At 46.1% G+C, this 21,392-nt stretch overlaps 1 protein-coding gene across 3 annotated transcripts in view; it reads left to right on the top strand.

Moving 5' to 3' along the window:
* Positions 1 to 3,194: 3,194 nt before the first annotated feature.
* The window catches only part of TNFRSF8 (TNF receptor superfamily member 8), a 48,526-nt gene continuing 30,328 nt past the window's right edge, over positions 3,195 to 21,392 (top strand). Inside the window, exons 1-2 of one of the 3 annotated variants that reach the window (XM_043499950.1) lie at positions 3,195 to 3,206; positions 13,455 to 13,966. In XM_043499950.1, the coding sequence (XP_043355885.1) occupies positions 13,901 to 13,966 (66 nt within the window). In that variant the 5' untranslated portion in view covers positions 3,195 to 3,206; positions 13,455 to 13,900. Of the gene's footprint in view, positions 3,207 to 13,010; positions 13,124 to 13,454; positions 13,967 to 21,392 lie in introns of those variants that run through there. The other 2 variants (XM_038376867.2, XM_038376865.2) reach the window with 2 other exon arrangements.

The raw sequence follows: 21,392 nt of genomic DNA, 5'->3' as shown, positions 1-21,392 counted from the left end.
AGAGCTGTACCTATATTACATGCAAAAAACAATGTTAAAAGAACATTATTAAACTTGAAAAGTTAAGTGCTCAAACGTTCGGAGACGTGTGCAGGTGCAGTCAACTCACACATTGAGTAGCAAGAGGATGGAGCATGCTGAGTGAGGATGGAGTCTTCAGCGATTTCTCAACTGCACACGTGCAACCAGCAATTTTTCAAAGGTTTGTGACTTGGACAGATTTTCACAGGGACAGTAAAAGGTATGTCCCTGACACAAGGACCACCCTGCTGTCAAATTTCAAGTCCTTGCTTCAAAGTATGTAGGTGCTGGAGCTGTTGAAAAATTGAACACTGGCCAAACAGTTATTGTTTATCTTATCCTCATCCACATTCTCAGAAACAGCTGAATGGTTTGGACTGAAATTTCCTGGAAAGAATCACTTTAAGGCAGACAGCATAGAAAATTTCAGGCCAAACAGTTAAAGTTTGGCAAAGTTATAAGCACCTGAAAACAAGATTGGGGAAGCCTTAATAATAGGTATGCTACCAACTCTGTGTTTGATAACCATATAGGGACTGACATCAGGTCCTGAAGACTAAAGTACATTTGATGGACCATATTAGTCCTGAACTGGTCTCATGAATCAGCCATAGAATTTCTCTGATTCAGAGATGCAAACCAGCTTTTATTCCTGTACTGGGCACATACCTAGAACAGGCTTTCACTTTCCCTAATCGGAAGGGACCTGCTGATCTGTTATACCAAGAATATCTGTCTAGGTACTTACATGGTGTCTGTCTCCATGGTATCTGAATACCTTAGAGTCACTGATGTATTTTCAGAGTAGCAGCCGTGTTAGTCTGTATTCGCAAAAAGAAAAGGAGTACTTGTGGCACCTTAGAGACTAACAAATTTATTTGAGCATAAGCTTTCGTGAGCTACAGCTCATGAAAATGCAGTAAATGCATCCGATGAAGTGAGCTGTAGCTCACGAAAGCTTATGCTCAAATAAATTTGTTAGTCTCTAAGGTGCCACAAGTACTCCTTTTCTTTTTACTGATGTATTTGTCTTCTTAACAGCCCTGTGGGGTTGGGAAGTATTATCCCTGTTTCTATAGATGGGGGAACCAAGTCAGCTTAAATTATTTGCTCCAGGTCACCCAGGAAGATTGCTGAAGCAGGGAACTGACCCCGTGTATCCTAAGTTCTAGGCTAGATCCAGAATCAGATTATTTCTTGAGCAGGATAGACCCTAGGAGCAGGTTCTCTCTGACTTAACTGAAAGAGATTGAACAGGCTCTGAATGGATAGCCCTACTCTAGCTCCAGATGGATCCAAGCATAGGCGCCGACTCCGTGGGTGCTCAGGGGCTGGAGCATCCATGGGAAAAAAATAGGGGGTGCTCAGCACCCACTGATCAGTTGTTCAGCAGCGGGCAGGAAGCATTCAGGGGAGGGAGCAGAGCAGGGGCAGGAAGAGGTGGGATGAAGGCAGGGCCTGTGGGGAAGGGGTGGAGTGGGGGTGGAGCACCCACCCAGAAAAATGAAAATCAGCACCTGTGGATGCAGGAGTAGCTTCCTGGAAATGCTAGTGAACCTCCTAGGCCACCTCATATTAAAATATCGTGCACTTAGAAAGTTGCCAGCCAAAGGAAAGTGTATCCTTTATTTCCTGCCTTTTGCAAAGCCTTTCTCGTCACCAGTGGCTTTCCAACAGTCTCCCTGTGCTTTGTGGTCAGGACAGCGTCGCAGCCTCACTGACGCATGTGCGTGCTATAGGACTCCAAAGCAGTGTGAGACTGAGGAGGACCTAAGTCAGCCCTGGTGCCGTAGGGCTCATTTCCGCTGGCATAAAAAATCAAACACAGAAATTGTTTCAGTTTTAAATAAGATGGAGACAGGCGGGTTGTACCAGAAATAAGGAGCTGCACTGGAGAAGGCTCCTGTACAGGCGTGAGGTTGCGTGTGGGGTCGTAGGCGAGGCCAGTGCTGGAGGAGTGTAAAGGGAAGCTACACCTACAGCGTAGGCTGAAGTCTTCGTGTGATAGCTTCGCTCTCCCCTCACCTTCCCCCACCTCAACATTCTTCCCAGTTGTTTGATTATCATGGTTGATTGGCTCACAGCATTGACTGTGGTGGTGACTCATCATTTCTTCCAGTTGCAGCAAGGGTATAAATCAGAAGTGATGGCGAGGTAGGATCGTGGCATGCAACAAATAAAGTGGCATCAGAAACTGTCCTGGTAGAGAACACAAAATGTAAATTGATTGCTCTTTTCCAGAGGCTCTGTCTGGTCAGGGGGAGGCTGAGGGTTACCGAAAGCATCAGATATGCTATGATCTTTCTTCTGAGGTTGCCTGTCTCAGTCAACCTCTCAGGATAGTAATTCTGCAACATGGTGGTGGTGTCTTTCATGGAAGGCCCCACAGCTTCTTTCCTGACAGCACCCTGAGTTCTCTGTCAGCTTTCTCATTTTTCAGTTTGACTCAGGAAGTGTTTTTGGTTTTGATGTTACTGTGCTCAGAAAGAAAGAAAAAAAATCTATCACATAGCTTCTCCTTTCTTAATATTAGAGTAATTTCATCTCTACATATAAGCTAAGATTATTAGTTGACAGGCCAAAAATAGGATCAGAGGACTTCCCTACTTAAGTAAACTCTATATAAATGACAACATTTTGTAACAGCCATTTATTTTTAAATTCAGTCCCAGCTCTCGTGATTCAGATGGAACAGTCTGACATTTTTTACGCCTGCTTTTATTTTCATTGAAATCAAAAATAATGAATGAATCAATACAATAAAAGGCAAATAAATATACATAGCATTATGCTTAATGTCAGCCATGAAAACAATGGGCCAGAATCTCTGCTGATGTCAGTGTACTTACATCTGCAGAAACATTGGTCCTCTAATGGAGATCAACCATTCAGACATGCAAAGCAACTTTGCTGCTTTCTGATGGCCAAATAGCAACAGCCTCATTGAGGGTCAGCCTATAAAATCCCTAGCAAGATTGTGGGGAAGAGACTGTGATAACCATTTGGGTACATTCAATGGTCTATGTGCCTTATATATAAAGGGTGTATGGGCTAAATCAATCCCCCTTTTTACCTTAAAGTTAAAACCAAACATGAAGATTCCGTTTCCTTGAGGTTAACTAGGTTCTCCACTGACCACCCCCATTCCAAAAAATAGTCTCAGGCCTAAATTAAGATGGGAAGGGGTAACTCTCATTGAATGTGTGCCATAATTATGTGTAACTGTGATTGCAGCCAGGCCTCTCCGGTCAGTGCTGGCTCTGACTGGAGCCAGATCTAGATATTTTTTGCAGACTAATTATAGAACCTGATCCCAGCCCACTGAAGTCAATGGGAGACTTTCCATTGACTGCAATGGGCCTTGGATCAGATCTACAGTGAGTGGAGAACAAAAGGATGGTGGTCATCAGAAGAAGGAAAGGTGAGTTGGGGAATTTATGTGGTGGCAGAAGGAAAAGTTCAGTAGTTCCATAAAGAAAACTTCATATTGAAGAAAATCTCTACTAACAAAATGGAAATACGCTCTTTTGAATTATATTCTAGCTAAACGCTCACTTGCATAGAACTGCTTTATGCCTGATGCATCCATCCTCACTTTATAGCTGAGGCTAAACCAGAACCACTGGATCAGGGTTCAGATCAATGCTGCTAAATCTTTCCCCATAATGGACCAAATCTGAACTGCTTCAGAAAGCTTGGACCCTAATTCAGAGGCAGTGCGTCACACTAGGGGGAATTCAAATGCAAGTTTCTCATTTGGATCCATGTCTATCTTCTTCAGTGTTGCCAATTCTCAATATTTTATCACAGGTCTCACAATATTTGGTGTTTTTCTTAAAGCCCCAGTTCCTGGAGTCATGCGATGATATGAGACACTCAGCTTTCATTTAGGAGAAAAGTAAGTAGGTAGCTCTCATGGCTGCAGAGGAAAAGTTGAAAATGTGCACCCTGGAGGCTCAGAAGCCAGAAGCAAATAATATTTTAAAATCCCATGATTTTAAAGCCAATCTTATGATTTTCTGGGCCTGAATCAGGGGTTTTGGGCACCTGGGGGCTTGCTTGTAACTTACAGGAGAACTTAGTATCAGATGAAATGGAATCTTGGAGAAAAAAGTAACCTATTGATAGGAGTAACCAACAGGTAAATCCTACGAAGGGCCAAATTCTTCCCTAATTAACACCAATGGATATGTGGAGTAACTCCACTGACTTCACAGGAATTATACCAGGGTGGCTAAGAGTAGAATTTGATCTAATACAGGGGGAAAACAAATGGAGAAATTCCCAAAAGGTTCTTTTCAAAATTATACTTTGTAATAGTAATAATGATCTTGCTATTGCTTGGGATAAATGACCAGTTGGAGTTAATGGCCCAAGGTGAATCAGCTTCCTATAGCTGGTCACTAATTACCGCAAAAAAACACTGCACTTAAATTATTACTTTTCAATAGCACAGCTGATTGAGGCAAAAGTCCCTTCCCCGCTCAAATCAGAAATCTGGTCTGTTTTTCTACTTCCTTTTTCTTTAGATTGCAGATACTGAGTGTGGAACTTTATTAGAGATGTTGATATCCCCCCCCCCCCTGTTGTTACAGAACAACTCCTCAGTATGAGGATGTCTGCAGTTGAAACTGCAAATGTTGAAATAATTTGGGATTTTCCCTCTGTGTAAGGGCTTGTTGAATCCAAGTCCACAACAAGAAAATCTTAGTATTCTCCTAGGACTTCTTGTTTTAATTCTTAGAGGTTAAATGTATGGGAGAGAAACAAATGGAAACATTTATTACATAAGAACAGCCATACTGGGTCAGAGCGATGGGCCATCTAGCCCAGTATTCTGTCTCCAACAGTGGCTAGTACCAATGCTTCATGGGGAGTGTACAGAACAGGGCAATTTTGGGGAGATACACCTGTGTGTTCCCCTCCTGCCTTCTGGCAATCGGAGGTTTGGGTCACTCCAAGCATAGGGTTATATCCCTGATCATCTTGGCTAATAGCCATTGATGGACCTATCCTCCATAAATTTATCTAGGTTTTTTTTAAAAACCCATTTATACTTTTGGTTATCACAACATTCCATGGCAATGAGTTTCACAACTTAATTGTGCATTTTGACAAAGTATTTCCTCTTGTTTGTATTAAACTTGCTGCTTATTAATTTTATGGGGTGATGACCCCTGATTTTTGTATTGTGCAAATTAATTCTCAAGAACATTGCTACATATCCAAGACTGCAGCATTCAACTTTCTTTTCACGTCCATAAAGATCCAACCCAGCACTCCTTGCACAACCCAACCCCTTCCCTTTCTGTGACCAAAGTTGGAGTTCTGAGTGTGAAAGGAAATGCAGTATCAAGTCTTAAAAGTTCAATGAAAAATTGCATAATTTGTGTGCTAAAGACCTATACTAGACAATTCATAATCAAAATATGTAGAAATAGCAACGTCTTTATGTAAACAATATTAGTTCAAGAGGAGGTAAATTTTATGAGATACTGGACAACAGCTAGCATGACATAGTAAGAATAAACAAATGTTGGAACTGTGGTGAAATAAAAGAAGAGAAATAAACACATCTGCTACGGTGAAGTCTGACTATAATGGACACCCATTCTGGGGTGAAAATGGAGAATTAACAGCACTCTACAGATCATGTTATCAAAGTTGACCTGAAAATATTTAACATACAGCAAGTGATTTGAACAACTGGCTGAATTTAAAGAAACTGCAGAAAGTTTAAAATTAAGAATAAATGAAACATCTCCATACACATCTGCTACAGTAAATACTGTCGAATGATGTTCCTGGAATGATTGACCTAGCAAACTGACCTTGCCCAATTGATGTCAATGAGACTATTCTACAGGGAGTGGCAACTTCAAATCGTTTGGAAACCGCAGTTAGTACAAAATGCAGCCACTTGGGGGGTCAGATATTTTTAAGGTATCTAAGTGCCTAAAGAAGCAGCTAAGCATACCCTGCTTTTGAACATCACACAATGTGCCTATCTACATCATTAGGCACCTAAACACTCTAAAAATCTGGCCTTTACTTGCTAAGGGCTTGTCTACACTTGAAATGCTGCAGCCTAGATGCTACCTACACTAGCAGGTGGGGTTCTCCTATGGCTATAATTATTCCATCACCCTGAGAGGCAGTAGCTAGGTTGACAGAAGTGTAGACATGCTTCTAGATGAGGGGGGTGGCTAGGTCAGCTTAACTTTGCTGCTCAGGGGTGTGGATTTTCACACCCTTGAGCGATGTAGTTAAGCCGACTTAATTTCTAGTGTAGACCAGGCCTAAGCTGTGTTTCCTGATACGATCACAATACACCAGTGCCCCTGATCTGATTTCCAACTGAGGTTTAAGATGCTGGGTTTCACGTGTAAGGCATTAAATGGTTTGCGTACTGATTATACAAGCTGCCACTTCCCTCCCTGTGTGATACTGCAGCAAGTGTGATCCTCCAAGAGCCTCAGATTGGAAGCTCTCCCCTGGTAAAAACTGGGAAGGGGGATGGCAACAGAGAAATTTGGTGAATGATCTTCAGCTGCAAATACCTTCCTTGAGTATCATTGTAGCCACGAGAATCCTTGACCTGCAAATGTAATAAGGCTGTGTTCACTGAATATTGTGTTAGGACCTGATTCTGCAGCCTGCACATAGCATAGCCCTTACCTCCAGCAAGAGGCTCCTTGCAAGCCATTGAGACTAATGTGAGTAAGAGTCAAACATTGTACATCCTTTGTGTCTGATCTGAAGATTCATAGATATTAAGGTCAGAAGGGACCATTTTGATCATCTAGTCTGACCTCCTGCACAACACAGGCCACAGAATCTACCCACCCACTCCTGCGAAAAACCTCACCTATGTCTGAGCTATTGAAGTCCTCAAATCATGGTTTAAAGACTTCAAGGAGCAGAGATCCTTCAGCAAGTGACCCGTGCCCCATGCTACAGAGGAAGGCGAAAAAACCTCCAGGGCCTCTTCCAATCTGCCCTGGAGGAAAATTTCTTCCTGACCCCAAATATGGAGATCAGCTAAACCCTGAGCATATGGGCAAGATGAAGTGAGCTGTAGCTCACGAAAGCTTATGCTCAGATAAATGTGTTAATCTCTAAGGTGCCACAAGTCCTCCTTTTCTTTTTGTACTCACAGAAGTCATTGGCAACACTCCCATGAGATGGCATTTTAAACTGTCTCCTTTGATAGCATGCTCCCTTGTTTCCATTTGTCAGTGTTTAAGAATGATGCCTCTTTTCCTCAATTATTTTCTCACTCATACTTCTGCCAAAATATTTACCTTGCACTGCGCTGATAGCATTGGTAATTAACAAAGCTGTCCACCTGAAAATCCTTACACATTTAAGTAAGACCTTGCCTATACTTGCAAGTCAGAGCGCATTAATCAGCCCCAGGCACCCTAACTTCTGAGGTGTCCATACTGGCAAGGCATGTAGAGCACCCAGACTCTGTGGCTGGAGTGCCCCTGGTAATCTGCCTCCACGAGAAGCATAAAGCTTGCTGCACCCCCACTAGATTGCCGCGGTGCCAGTGTTGATGCCCTGGGCTATTAATGTGCTCTGATCGGCCTCCAGAAGTGTCCCACAATGCCTGTGCTAGCCACTCTGGTCATCACTTTGAACTCAGCTGCCCTGCCCTCAGGTGACCAACTGTCAGATCTGCCCTTATATTCTCTGGAAATTTTGAAATTCCCCTTCCTGTTTGCTCAGCTAGGCGTGGCGTGCTCTCAGCGAATCTTTCCAGGTGACCATGCCTCCATGTGCCAGGTGATCCCCAGTATGGAGCAACGGCGAGGTGCTGGACCTCATCAGCGTTTGGGGGGAGGAAGCCGTCCAGTCCCAGCTGTGCTCCAGCCGTAGGAATTACGATACCTTCGGGCAGATATCAAGGGCCATGATGGAAAGGGGCCATGACCGGGACGCTCTGCAGTGCAGGGTTAAAGTGAAGGAGTTGTGGAATGCCTACCCAAAGCATGGGAGGCAAACAGCCACCTGCTGTTTCTACAAAGAGCTGGACGTGATACTTGGGGGTGACCCCACCTCCACTCCGAAGACCACCATGGACACTTCAGAGGCTGTAGCAGCACAGAATTCAACAAGACAGGAGGAGGAAAGCAGGAGAGAGAGAGTGCTGAGGAGCCAGAGGATGGCCCGGCATCCCTAGATGCATGCAGCCAGAGCTGTTTTCAAGCCAGGAGACGGTAGCCAGCCGCAGTGGACGGTGCTTGGGGAAGAACAAACAGCAGAGGAGGTGCCCAGTAGTGGCTTTTACTTTGGGAAGGTAGTTGTTGTGCAGGCTCTTGGGGCGAGGAGGGTTGCAGAAAGAAGGGTTAGGGGCTGCGTGCATGCCTAGATGCAAAATAGGGCGTTGATGTGCTCTCTCACATGGTGGTAATCTGCCCCAGTAATCTCTTCAAAAGTCTCATACAGAAGCTGGGCAATCCGCTTGCGCAGGTTCCTTGGCAGAGCTTCTGTGCTCCTTGTCCCAGTCAGGCTAACATGTCTGCACCACTGTGCCGTGAGGGGTAGGGGGACCATTGCTGCACACAGGCAAGCTGCATATGGGGCCAGGGCAGAATCCACATTGCAGTAGAAGACCCTCCCTTGCTTCCCCGTCACCCGCCGAAGTGAGCTATCTTTCAGGACGAACTCATCCTGTGGAAAATGTGAGTGTGTTCAGTATAGGGGCCCCCTGCAGCTGTTGGTTCTCCCCAAGGCACAGAACCAACCCCAGAGGACAGTACAGCCCTGGAACAATCAGTCCCCCTTGCCCCTGTGCTTACTTATCATTTTGGGGTTCCTGTGGGTTATGTGCGCTCGCTTTGGGGATGGGCACTTTCTGCTATTAGGTGCACAGTGCCTGTTTTTAAGTACGGCTGAATCATTGCTCTGTCTGGTGTGACAATACTGCCTCTGTTAAGTGTTGCATTTGGCTTTACAGATGCAACCTTGAGATTGCAGCTGTCCTTGTTATCAATGGCCGAAAGACTGCAAAGAATCAGGAAGTGGCCGCGAAGAACCAGAGGACCTGCTGCATGAAGTCATGCAGCAGTCCCTTATTGAAAATCAAAAAGTACAGGAGTGGCGGGAGACTGAAAGGAGGCTCCGCCAGCAGAATGCAGATCGCTGGCACCAAAGCACGGAGCAGCTCATAAGCATTATGGAGCACCAAGCGGACTCTATGCAGGTGCTCATAGCAATGCAGATGGAGCAGATCCGTGCCTGCCTCCCACTGCCCCTGCAGCCCATGTCCCAAAACTCTTTCCCATGTCACCGCCAACCCACTTCCCCCAACATCTGGTTTCTTATTGCCACCAGCTGCCTCCAACACCTGTAGCTTAACCACCCAGCCCTGCAAACTACAACCTTTACCCACTGCCCTCAACCCCCATCACCATGCAGCATAGCTATCCTGAAGTGCAGCACTCATTTAGCGGCACTCCAGCCAGAAAGCTGAATATGATAACAGGACATACGCAAATCTGTTATTGTCCCATTTCCCACCCCGCCCCCTTCCTCCACCCACACAGAACAGATGTGTCATGCCCTTTCTGTTTCCCCAGCAGTTGTGTTTCTTTTCAATAAATGATTTTTTTACTTTGAAAACATTCTTTATTGCATTAAGTAAAAGATACCACAGCCCAGGAAAGCAACAGGCACTGCAAGTCAGTGCATCATACATAGAAAACACAGATGCCTATTAGTATTGGAACCACTGCACTTCACTTCCGTGCAGGGCACCAAACATAACTGGTGGCTTTCAGCGTCAAATTGCTCCCTCAGGGCATCCCTAATCCTTACAGCCCTGCGCTGGGCCCCTCTAATAGCCCTGTCTCTGGCTATTCAAATTCAGCCTCCAGGTGTTGAACCTCTGAGATCCATGCCTGAGTGAAGCTTTCATCCTTCCCTTCACAAATGTTATGGAGGGTACAGCACGTGGCTATAACTGTAAGGATGTGTCATCATCTAGGTCCAGCTTCCATACAGACAGCACCAGCGGGCCCTTTAAATGTCAAAAGCACACTCAACAGTCATTCTGCACCGACTCAGCCTGTTTGAACCGCTCCTTGCTGCTGTCAAGGCTCCCTGTGTAGGTTTCATGAGCCACGACATTAAAGGGTAAGCGAGATTTCCAAGGATCACAGTGGGCATTTCAACTTCCCCTACAATGATCTTCTGGTCTGAGAAGAAAGTCCTGGCTTGCAGCTTCCTGAACAGGCCACTATTCTGAAGATGCACGCGTCATGCATCTTTCTGGACCAGCCTGCGTTAATGGCCATGAAACGCCCATGATGATCCACAAGCGCCTGGAGAACTATAGAGAAATACCCCTTCCGATTTATGTACTCGGAGACTAGATGATCTGGTGCCAGAATTGGGAATATGCATCTCATCTATTGCCCCTCCCCAATTAGGGAACCCCATTTGTGCAAAGCCAGCCACAATGTCACCACATTGCCCAGAGTCACGGTTCTTCTGAGCAGGATGCGATTAATGGCCCTGCAAACTTGCATCAACACGATTCCAATGGTCTACTTTCCCACTCCAAACTGGTTAGCGGCCGATCGGTAGCTGTCTGGAGTTTCCAGCTTCCAGATTGCAATAGGCCACCCGCTTCTCCACCATCAGGGCAGCTCTCAATCTCATGTCCTTGCGCCGCAGGGTGGGGTGAACTCAGAACACAGTCCCATGAAAGTAGCTTTCCTCATGCGAAGTTCTGCAGCCACTGCTTGTCATCCCAGACTTGCATGAGAATGTGATCCCACCACTCACTGCTTGTTTCCCGAGCCCCAAAGTGGTGTTCCACTGTAGTGAGCATGTCCATGAATGCCACAAGCAATCTTGTGTTGTATGGGTTACTCGAGTCAATATCGTCGTCGGGAGTCCTCACGGTCAGTGTGTAGCTTAAGGAGTAACTCGACTGCAATTCGTGACGTGCTGGCGAGACTTATCAGTGTTTTCCTCACAAGTTCAGGATCCATTCCTGCAGATCGAAAGAGAAGACAGAGCACGCAGTACAAAAGATGTTGGAAGATGGTGCCAAATGTGGACAGAATCACAGGGATTGCTGGGATGCGAAGCAATGCACCATGGGGCATGGGACAGGACCCAGAATGCCCCGCCCCCTTCCCACAAGCCACAGCACCAGAATGAGAAGAGGGGTTCTGTGGGATAGCTGCCCATAATGCACCGCTCACAATGCCGCTGCAAGTGCTCCAAATGTGGCCACGCCAGTGCAAATGTGGCCCACTGCAGCGCTTTCCCTACTGCGCTCGACCGAAGGCTGGTTTAGCTCAAAGTGCTCTACATCTGCAAGTGTAGCCAAGCCCTAACTTTGCACCTGCATGTAGTACCATTGAGTTCAAAAGGACTATTTATCGGCAAATGCACATTTTAATAAGTGTTTAAATAGAGGGACATATACAAATAGATGGTATTATAAACCATAATAAATTGTGCTACCAAGAATTTTCTCTTTCTGCCCGTTAGATTAAAATTCCTTATGGAGAACTGGGAACTGGAGAAACAATTTGTCCTTAATATCTGTTTTTGTCTTCAGTGCAGGAGATTATTTTCTAGGAAATGAATGGAACATTTTGAGAAAAATAATTTATTTTGCTGAAGCAGAGGTGGGTGTTGTAGTTCCTGGTATGGCTCCTTTCAGAAAGTCCCTGGTAATTCACTTGAATATAATCAAAACACATACAGTCTGAATTGAATGTGTTTATTTAAAACACGAGACTGGAATACCCACTCTGAGATTGGTATTATTTAATGCAGAACCTACCTCACACAATAGACAAGAACAGTGGTCAGTGACCATTTCAGGGTTTTTTTTTTTTTGCTCTGACACATCACATTCAATGAGATTTGATTTGATTTAATCCTACATCTCTGATCTTGGAAAGACTTAAGCGCTTGCCTAACATTAGACACCTGTTCTATGAGCATCCAAGTACTGTGTCTTGGGGCCCTTCAGTTACCTAGCTACGCTTACTTCAGTAAGACCACTCATGTAGGTAAAGTTAAGCAGAGCAATCCCATGTTGGTGCCTGTCCTAATAAAACACACATCCTATCCCCAAATTCTGCTGTTGTATTTATGTTGATTCAAGTTCAAAACAAACCCAAAATAAACCCAGCTCAGCAACCTTGATTCTAGGGGCGATTTAAAATAACAATCTATGAATCAAGAAAACCATGCAACCTACCATAATGTTTAAATAAATTTTCCAGCCAGTGAGTTTAACAGCCCAATACACACACACACACTATCCCACCCAACCACTCAGCTGTCCCAAACCTCCAACACCAGCTACCCACAGCCAGTTTGTGTTCTTGTACGTTTTTAATTGAGACTGAAGCGAGGACATATTTGCACAACTGGATAAGATACTGGTATGGAACAGTGACCTCTACAATGCAGTGCTCAAGGTCACCTCTGAAAATTAGGGCCCAATGTTTATTTTAGGTTTTCAGTTTTGCGTGTGATATCTGGGAATAAATTGGTGTTCCGTTGAAAGCATTAGACCTGCATCTTTAAATGTAAACCATTGCTTTTAAAAATTGCGGCAGACTCATTTTACAAGGAAGGACCCGATCCTGCAAACACACCTGAGTCCACTCCTCCAAGGGCATGACTCAGGTGTGTAAAGTTAAGTAGGCGTTTATGTGATTGTGGAGGGGGTGACTCTTGAAGAAAGCCCCCCAGGGCGGGGGAGGGGGTGTTAAATAAGGAATCCAAAAGCCATTTCAGTGAAAGTGCTATCATTTTGCATAATGAACTTTGCTGCAGGAGAGTGAAATGTCGGGTAATTACAGGGCTGGTGTAAGTGGGGTTGTTGCACACCTGTGTTAAATCAGCGACTTACACTCCACTCATCCTGTGACCTTTTGCTAAGCAGAATTTACACACACGAAAAGAAAAAAAAAGCATCGTCATGAAAATGCAGCTTCTCAGGACTTAACTGCCTGGCTCAGGGGTTTTTACCCGCCCTGCCCTTTTCAAGAGGCTATTTTACAAAACGTGGTGGTTGTTGTTGGGGGGCTGCAGAAGAGAGTTCATGCAGAGCCTAACGGTGAGGGACTGCCTGCAATTCTCTTTGGGATAAAAGCTAAACCCGGGGGGCTTCAGCGGGCCAAGCGGCCGTTTGAAAGCGAGAACCTGCTCCAAATCCAGCCGACAGCGAGGGCAAGACGCCCTGGGGTGGCTGTAAATCGCGCCCGAACCCTGTTAAGCCCATGGAGGAAGGAGGGGTCCCTCCGGTGCAGCTGAAGCGCCCAGGCTTTCCCAGGCGGGGGTGAGCTCGCTCCCTTTGGAGCAGGAGGGAAAACGCGTGTGGGGCTCTTAGGGGGACCTCTCTCCAGGCTGGCGGAGAGCGGCGGGAGCAGGGGTTCAGACTCGCCCAGCCCGGGGCAGGCTCCGCGGTTCTTTGTTCCCGCTCCCTGGTGCCAGGGGAAAGGGAGAGGAACGGACCCAGCCGAGCCGGTTGCTTTTCGGGCAAAGGGGGTGAAACCCGTAGGCTTCCTAGCGGCTGCAATTTGGCATGCTGGGTGAGCCCAGGCTCTGAGTCCGCCGCGCGGGGGGTAGCCCCGGGGAGCAGGCTGGAGGGGGCCGGGCTAGTGACTCGCTGTGTCAAGCCCCTTTTCTCGGGCGTGATTTCGGGGTTTCGGATGCTGCCGCCCCCGCCGCTCGAGCTAGAAGTCTCCCGGGAGCTGCCGGCGCGCGCAGGGGCGCGGGCTCGCTCCGGGACCGGCAGCTCGGAGCGGTGCAGGCCCGCGGGGAGCCCTGGCCGGGATGCGGGAGTCCCGGGCACCGAGGCGCTAGGACCTCGCCGCCGCGCGGAGCGGGGCCGATGGCTGCCCGGGGGCTGCTGCTGCTCCTGCTGCTTCTCCAGGGGAGCCAGGCGGCGCCCCCGCAGGTAAGGCAGCTGCCGCGGGGCTCGGCAGCTGGGGGTGGGGGATTCCGGTCTCCCCCGCACCAATAGCGCTGGGCCGGGGGGGCACGGGGTGCCCCAGCGCGGCTATTGGCTCAGAAAGGCGGGGGGGGAAAGGAAATCACAGGGCTGCTTCCCCAGGGGGATCACGCCCCGGGGTGGGGTGGGGGTCTCCCCTTGGGAGAGGAAGGTGCTACGGACTGGGGGGGCCCGCCCCTCCCCGCCCGATGCCTGCCCCAGAGAGCAAGCAAACGAAGAGCAAAGGATCAGCATTATGTATGGCTTGGCTTCTTGCGTTATTAACTTCAAAGTTAATTAACTTCAAAGCCCGGGCGCCCCTGGCTCGTCCGCTGCCCCCCCCCCCCGATGTTCTGGGCAAAGCAAGCTCGCCCCGGGTCCTCCTTGCGCCCGTCGCCAGAAGCCTTGCCACGTGCCCGGAGATTGCGGGCAATCGGTCTGGCCCAGGCTCGGTTGCAAGCTGAGGAAACTCGGGCTTGGTTCAGATCTCCCCAAAGCGTAAAAAGAAACCGGCTCCTTCATTGGACCATCCGGCCGCTTTCTGCAGCAACTTACTCATGAATGGGTTGTGGCTTCTGCACTGAATGAAATTCAAGAGATCATCGGTGTCTCTGCCCCCCCCTCCCCATCCTTGGTTTCAGACTGCAGAAGCTCTTGATTCAGCCCAGGAGACCTAGACTCTCTGCTCCGTTAATGTTGGTCCTGGGGACCACGTTATAATGGGATAAAAGGTATCTGGGTACAGGGTTTGCTTGGTGCATTCCCAACAATTGCCCCTCATCTTGTACAGGCTTATAAATGTGTGTAATGCATGGGAGTAAGATCATGGAGGCTATGCACCGCCTTGCCTGGTGAAGTCAAGCCTCTGGGTGATTGCATGCAGGAATCGGGGGCCCCATGCTGACCTCCTAATGATTTTCCCTTGCCAATGGAAAATATTAGCAAAACCCAAACATTCCCATGGGAATGACTTATTTGTCTGTATGCTGTGCCTGTCATGGCAAACTGTTTCAGCAGAGCTTGTGGGTCTGGAGATTTTTTTAAATAGAGATCAAAGCCAGATCGAAGCCTGTAGGTCTTCTGGATCAGACCTTAAGAAAACTTATTCCTGCCTATTGTGCACTGATGTTATAGATCTTCATGACCCTTTTGATAAAGTAGGGGTTTGCCCTGTGCCCTGAGCTGTAATTTCCCCTCCCACACTCACACAACTTACTGTACCATGGTGATCTGGCTCCCGTCCTCTCATCCTTAAGGTGGAGTGATTCCTATACATATAGGTCCTGATCCTACAATCTCTCCTCACCCGGCAATCTTTGGGACTACTTGCCTAAGGATTGCATGGTCTGCAGTCTGATTTGGGGGGGGTGCTATATCAGTGCACAATTATTATTTTATTGCAAGAGAGTGCATTTGCTTTTCTAATATTCAGTATCAATATTCAGACTTGGGTCCCAGCTGTTGCTTACCCCATGCTTGTTAAAAACCTGTAGTCACAGAGATTAGGATTGCTTTGGTCCAAGGATTGTCTTTTTACTGTGTTTCTGTATGATGACTCTTGCTCGCAGCCTGAGGCACCACTGGAATTCATATGCTCCTGCTTAGTGTCTGGAAATTCATAGCCTATTTTATATATTAAATTTTTTTCTGGTCTTTAATTTACCTCCTTCTTTTTCTTTTTACATCCAGTTAACAGTTGTTGTTGATCATTTTTTCCACGTGCCCCAGGAGACAGATGAAGTTTATCTGGTTGCACTTGTAGGCTTGGGCAGGATTCTCTTCAGTATTCTCAGCCTTTGAGTAGGAGCCCAAGAAGGAGGCAGTTGTGTTGCTGATGCAGTGCTGCAGTCAGTTCCAGAGTAGCTAGTGCTGGTAGATGATCCTTTTTGTATTTTTTACTGTAATATACTTTTCTTTCTGAGGTATTACTCATCTGTAGCAAACTGATTTCTCCTCTCACTGATTCACCACCACCACTTTTTTTTTCCTGTGAGCTCAAATGAATATTAACGAATGAGTTCAGTCAGCACAAGACACACATGCAGCATAACCCCCTGAGATCTGCTCTACCTCGGTAATGATCCTCAATTCCACTGGGATGGCTCGCTTGCCTGCTGGAAGAGTGAAGGCGAGGAACAAACCTTGATGCTCTCAAACAAACATATTATCCACCCGATATCCAAAGGGCTCAGTGTTCCCAGGCTGAAGACGTGTTCGTTTTTCAAAGAGTCCTAGAAATGTGGGTCTGGAAGGGTTCTCGAGTCCATTTTCCCCCCCCCCAAGCAAAGGCAGGATTAAATAAATCTAGACCACCCCGACAGGTGTTTGTCTAATCCAGTGGTTCCCAAACTTTAACAACCCGCCAACCCCTTTCACTAAAATGTCAAGTCTGGTGAACCCCCTCCTAAAAATGAATATTTCCAAGGATTTTCTCCCTGACCTCAGCATAAATTATAAAAGCAGTAATCCTGGAAATATAAAATGTGTTTTATGACATGCTTATTGCACACTATTTATTCATTATGATTTATCATCACCATATTTTTATTACAGTATGAAAATGGCAACACTCTTCCAAGATCTCACTTGTGTAGCTTGTATCCCTTTTGATTAAGCCTGTTATAAGACAAGGCTCCTATCACAGGCACCAGTAGAAAAAACCGAGTGTAGGGGCAAAGCCCCTGTGTACCTCAGGGCCTGGAAGGGCACTGCCAGAAAAGTGGGGGGGGGCAGGGAAAAAAAGGGGAGGGACCTGTGGGGGCGTGTGCTGATGTGGGGGCAGCATGTGACTCTCATTGCCCCCAGTATTGGTGCCTCTGGCTCCTATGTTTCATCAAGGAGTATCAGATATGGAACAGCAGGAAGGGATTTAAGAAGCCAACTCAGAGTTCCTCCTACACAAGCATTCAGGTCTTGAGCAGTCCAGGCAAACAACCCACATTACAACAAAACTTCAACTTGTTCTTCATAGTAATTTAAAAACAACACCAGCCGCCTATTTAATTTTAAAAACAGCAAAAAATATCCACCTCCCTTTCCATTTCGTATAAGGAAGCTTGAAGTTTCAATCTCCTCAGTGTGATAGATATGCTTGCTTTGATCTGCTTAGCTCTTCGAAGTCCCCAAGGTTCTGGGCTACTGGCTCCGTGCTTCCCAGGGTCCTTGGGGACAGCTCTTTCTGCCATTAGGGAATTTTTTCCCGTGAACTCCCAGGGATTCACAAACCCCAGTTTGTAAACCACTGGTCTACTCTGTTCTGAACCTCCAGTACAAGGGATTCCTGCTAAGGCTTAGGGTTAGCCTAACCCGGCTGCGGTAATCTGTGCCAGGGCTTAATTATCCTCATAGCTGCAGAGTTTGTCCTAATATCCAACTGTGAGGCTTTGGGGCTCAACCCAAACCAGAAAGGGGTTCTGTCACCCCTTGCCCTGCAACTCTGGGTGCCTTAAATGCTATGCTGCTGTGACTCACAGCCCTGACATCAACAGCCTGCGTACAAGCCTGCAGTTCCCACCCTGACTTCCACCACCCACTTACTGTGTGTGGAGTCGCCTCACAGCACATCGTCCTGAATTTCCTTCAAACCAGCTGCCAGTGTGACAGGCTGCTGGGATTCCTAGAACTGAGTCACCACCTTACCCCTCTCTGCTTTGGTGAGGGAGAGTTTTGCTACTGTTAAACTGTGTGACAGCTCCCTGACACATCAGCTTATCTGTCTTGCCATCAAACCCTTCAGGACTGTGCCAGTCCAGTCCTTGTCTTGCAGGTAATAGACACTGAAGCCTGACTCCGGAGTTCCCCAGAGCCATCTCCCTGCAGTGCCCAGCCCTGTCACTGAACACTCTCAGAGGTTGTTATGCTCATTGCTACTTTAAAGAGACAATACACGGCAGCTCATTAATTTAACTGGGGCTTGACAAACACTCTCTTCTTTGAATCACAGCCCTGAATTGGTTTACGGTAAAAGTAGAACTAATTTATTAAACAGAAAGTTTAAGTGATACCAAACCTTAGGAGTAAAGATGGAAGGGGTTACAAAGAAACAAAAGCAAAAATACGCTTCTAAGATTAAAACTTAATTTTAGCGAGTTACAATTTTTGCCTAAATTCAGCCTCCCTGGTTGAAGGACCCAACTTTCTGTGATTTCAAGAGCTTTGGCCCCTTGAATCCTCCAAGTGAAGGACAACTATGGGCAGCTTTTTAAAGTCCAGTAAACCTCTGAAATTTCTTCTTTGAAAAGTCATCCCTGCCTCTCCTGCCTGGTGGGGAGGGGGGATGCAGATATCAGGCTGTCTTCTTGAAACAGGATCAATGAATTTTGAGAAGCAGGAAGGTCTCCTGCTGTACCTCCCATCTTCCTGCTGATTTGTATGTAAATAGGGCTTCCATTGTTTTGATTTCATAATGCTTAATTTACGTTGGAGAGAGGTAGACAGCTGCCTTCCTTCCTCACTGGGAGAAAATCTGTTTCTCCCTGTGTTGGTTACAGACTTTAAAGCATAACATCAGTGAGTTTCCATAATTCCTCATGTAGTGTTAATGCATACGTTGCACCATGATCTTAATCACCAGCAGGCTACAGTCATAAAAGATCTTACTGGAGACACTTCTATAGTAGTGTCTGTTGATTCCGTTGTTTATCGTGTGGGGTACAAATCTCAGCCTCTAATTATAAGACAATCTCCCTCACTCCCTAGACTGAGGGATTTGTTTACCTTTTTATATAGATGTATCATCTTTGCCTTTGCCTGATGACCAAGACTAGCAAAACACATCTCTCTTTGTCTGGCTCACTGTGCTTAAGCATTTCTTGCCAAGCACATTTAAGACCATAATTCTAGCACATATCCATACTCTTGTATCTACATACACCACACAAGAATATTAATGATCAGTGAGTTATTAGTTTTCCAGATTTCAGAGTAGCAGCCGTGTTAGTCTGTATTCGCAAAAAGAAAAGGAGTACTTGTGGCACCTTAGAGACTAACAAATTTATTAGAGCATAAGCTTTCGTGAGCTACAGCTCACTTCAGCTCACGAAAGCTTATGCTCTAATAATTTGTTAGTCTCTAAGGTGCCACAAGTACTTCTTTTCTTATAGTTTTCCAGTGATGTATTGCATGCCACCTTGTGGGTATATATTGTGATGACAGTGTGTTAGTGAGTATGTCAGGCCTGACAAGTTGCTGACACAGAGTAGTGAACCTCTGTGTCATACCAGCCTAAATCTCCCTTGCTGCAAATTAAACCCATTACTGTTTGGCCTGCTCTTGGTGGACATGGAGAACAGTTGATCACTGTCCTCTTTATGACAACCTCTAAAGTATTTGAAGACAGTTATTGTCCTCCCTCAGCTTCTCTTCTCTAGATTAAACATGCCCAGTTCCTTCAACCTTCCTTCTAGGGCAGGTTTTCTAAACCATTTAGCATTTTTGTTGCTCTCCTCTGGACTCTTCAACTTGTTCACATCTTGCTTATAGTGTGGTGCCCAAAACTGGATGCAGTACCCCAGCTGAGGGCCCACCACTGCTGATCAGAGTGAGACAGTTACCTCCCATGTCTTACATATGACGACACATCCCAGAATGACCTTTGCCTTTTTCACAATATTGCCACACTGTTGGCTTAGATTCAATCTGTGACCCCCAGGTTCTTTTCTGCAGTACTGCTGCCTTCCCCATTATTCCCCATTTTGTATTGGTGCATTTTGATTTTTTCCTCCATTTTATTTCATAGGTCTTTATTATCTTGCCGCTGAAAATAGAATCTAGCTCCCTTGTAAACAGAACTGATCTTCAAGATCCATCAAACATACTGCCCAGGGGAACCGTTGAGTTCTGGGTACCCTCTAATATTCACGATGGTCTCAAATTTATTAGGGAATTGTGGGTTCTATTGCTCTACTGGGGCCTTATCCTTCTCCCACTGAAGTGATAAAACTTCCTTTGGCTACACTGGGGGCAGGATTGGGCCCTAAGCGCAGTGGTCCACTAGCTGAGTCCAGTCTCTGTGTGCTCTCTGCTAGTCCGCTGGGAGGAGAAAAAACACTTCCACCTCCATCCTGCTCACAACCCCATCCAGGGGTAAGGAAGAGCCACTATTCACACTCCTCCCAGCTTCTGACCCTAAACATTGTGGTGGCATGTCTATACTTGAACTTTTAGTCATGCTGTAACATGACTAACACAATGGCATTTTCTGCCCCCACGAGAATTTACCAATTGTTGTTGTGTTTAACCCTAGGCTGCGGTTGAATACTGGAAATTGTATAACTTAATATATTTTCTCTTTCAGAGTTGGTCAGTCTTGTTTGTTTGTCACTGAGATAAAAATTGAAACTTTTTCGTTTGGATTGGCTGGTCCTTTGGCTGGGGAAATGTGCAATTTAATCCTCTTCCTCCCTCTTCTTGCCTTCAGGAACAGTTGTGACATCCAAGCTTGGGGGATGGTTGCTACTGATGTTGACTTGCCTGCAGGAATTGGAACAGCTCTTTGGATTCACCTGACCAAAGATGCTGAATTCAATTTGCTCCCAGTTGAGGTTCAGAGATGACAATGGGGGAAGGAAACACAGTCAAAAGACGAAAGGGGAGAGATGCACGGAAGATTAAAAAGTTTGAGGTTACCATGTTTTCATTCTGTATCTTTCACAGATGAGGGAAGCAGCTGCATTTGGCTTTTGAAGCTCACAAGAGGTTTCCCTGATAAAGTCAGCCCACATGCTGTGTTGAAAATGAATACCGATTATATTACACTGCACTCTTAAATGTGTCTAGATATTCACAGGCAAGAAGGGGGGCGTGGGGCAGAAGTGAAAGCTCTCATACAGAGGTTGTTCTGTATGATCTAAGCAACAAAGGGTAAAAATTATGAAGTGAATCTTCTCCAGCTGACTAATCAACAACCAGAGTCTGCAAGATCATTCAGTCCACGAAGAATGAATGATCCAAGTTCGGGGAGAGGTGGAGTGGTTCCCTGGAATGTTTTTGCAGTCCTAGCTTTCTTTTTAGGGGTCCCCTAAACAGAGGTTCTAGAGTAACAGGAGTGTCTGATGGGTAGATCCCCCCTACATCGATGGCAGCAGCTGCTTTGCAAGAAGGTGATAGTTTTGAGGTTTGTAGAGTTTGGCTGACACCTTAGATTTCCCCTCCCGCCCCACCCCATTCACTTCATTTCAAGAGCTAAATATGAGCAATGGGGCCAGCTAAGTCAAATTTTTATTTTCAGTTTTTGGCTAACAAAATGTCTTTATTTCAGAATGAAGATGGTCTTATTCAATAATCAGTTATTAGTGATATTAATAACAGTGAGTCAGGACTGGATGAAACCCATCTCGGAACAGAATCTGTATTTGATGGTTCCCACACTCATTGTGTGACTCGTTTATAAAGA

The sequence above is a fragment of the Dermochelys coriacea genome, chromosome 18, assembly GCF_009764565.3.
Source record: "Dermochelys coriacea isolate rDerCor1 chromosome 18, rDerCor1.pri.v4, whole genome shotgun sequence".
Taxonomy (NCBI): Eukaryota; Metazoa; Chordata; order Testudines; family Dermochelyidae; genus Dermochelys; species Dermochelys coriacea.
This window is presented reverse-complemented; position numbering and strand designations above follow the sequence as displayed.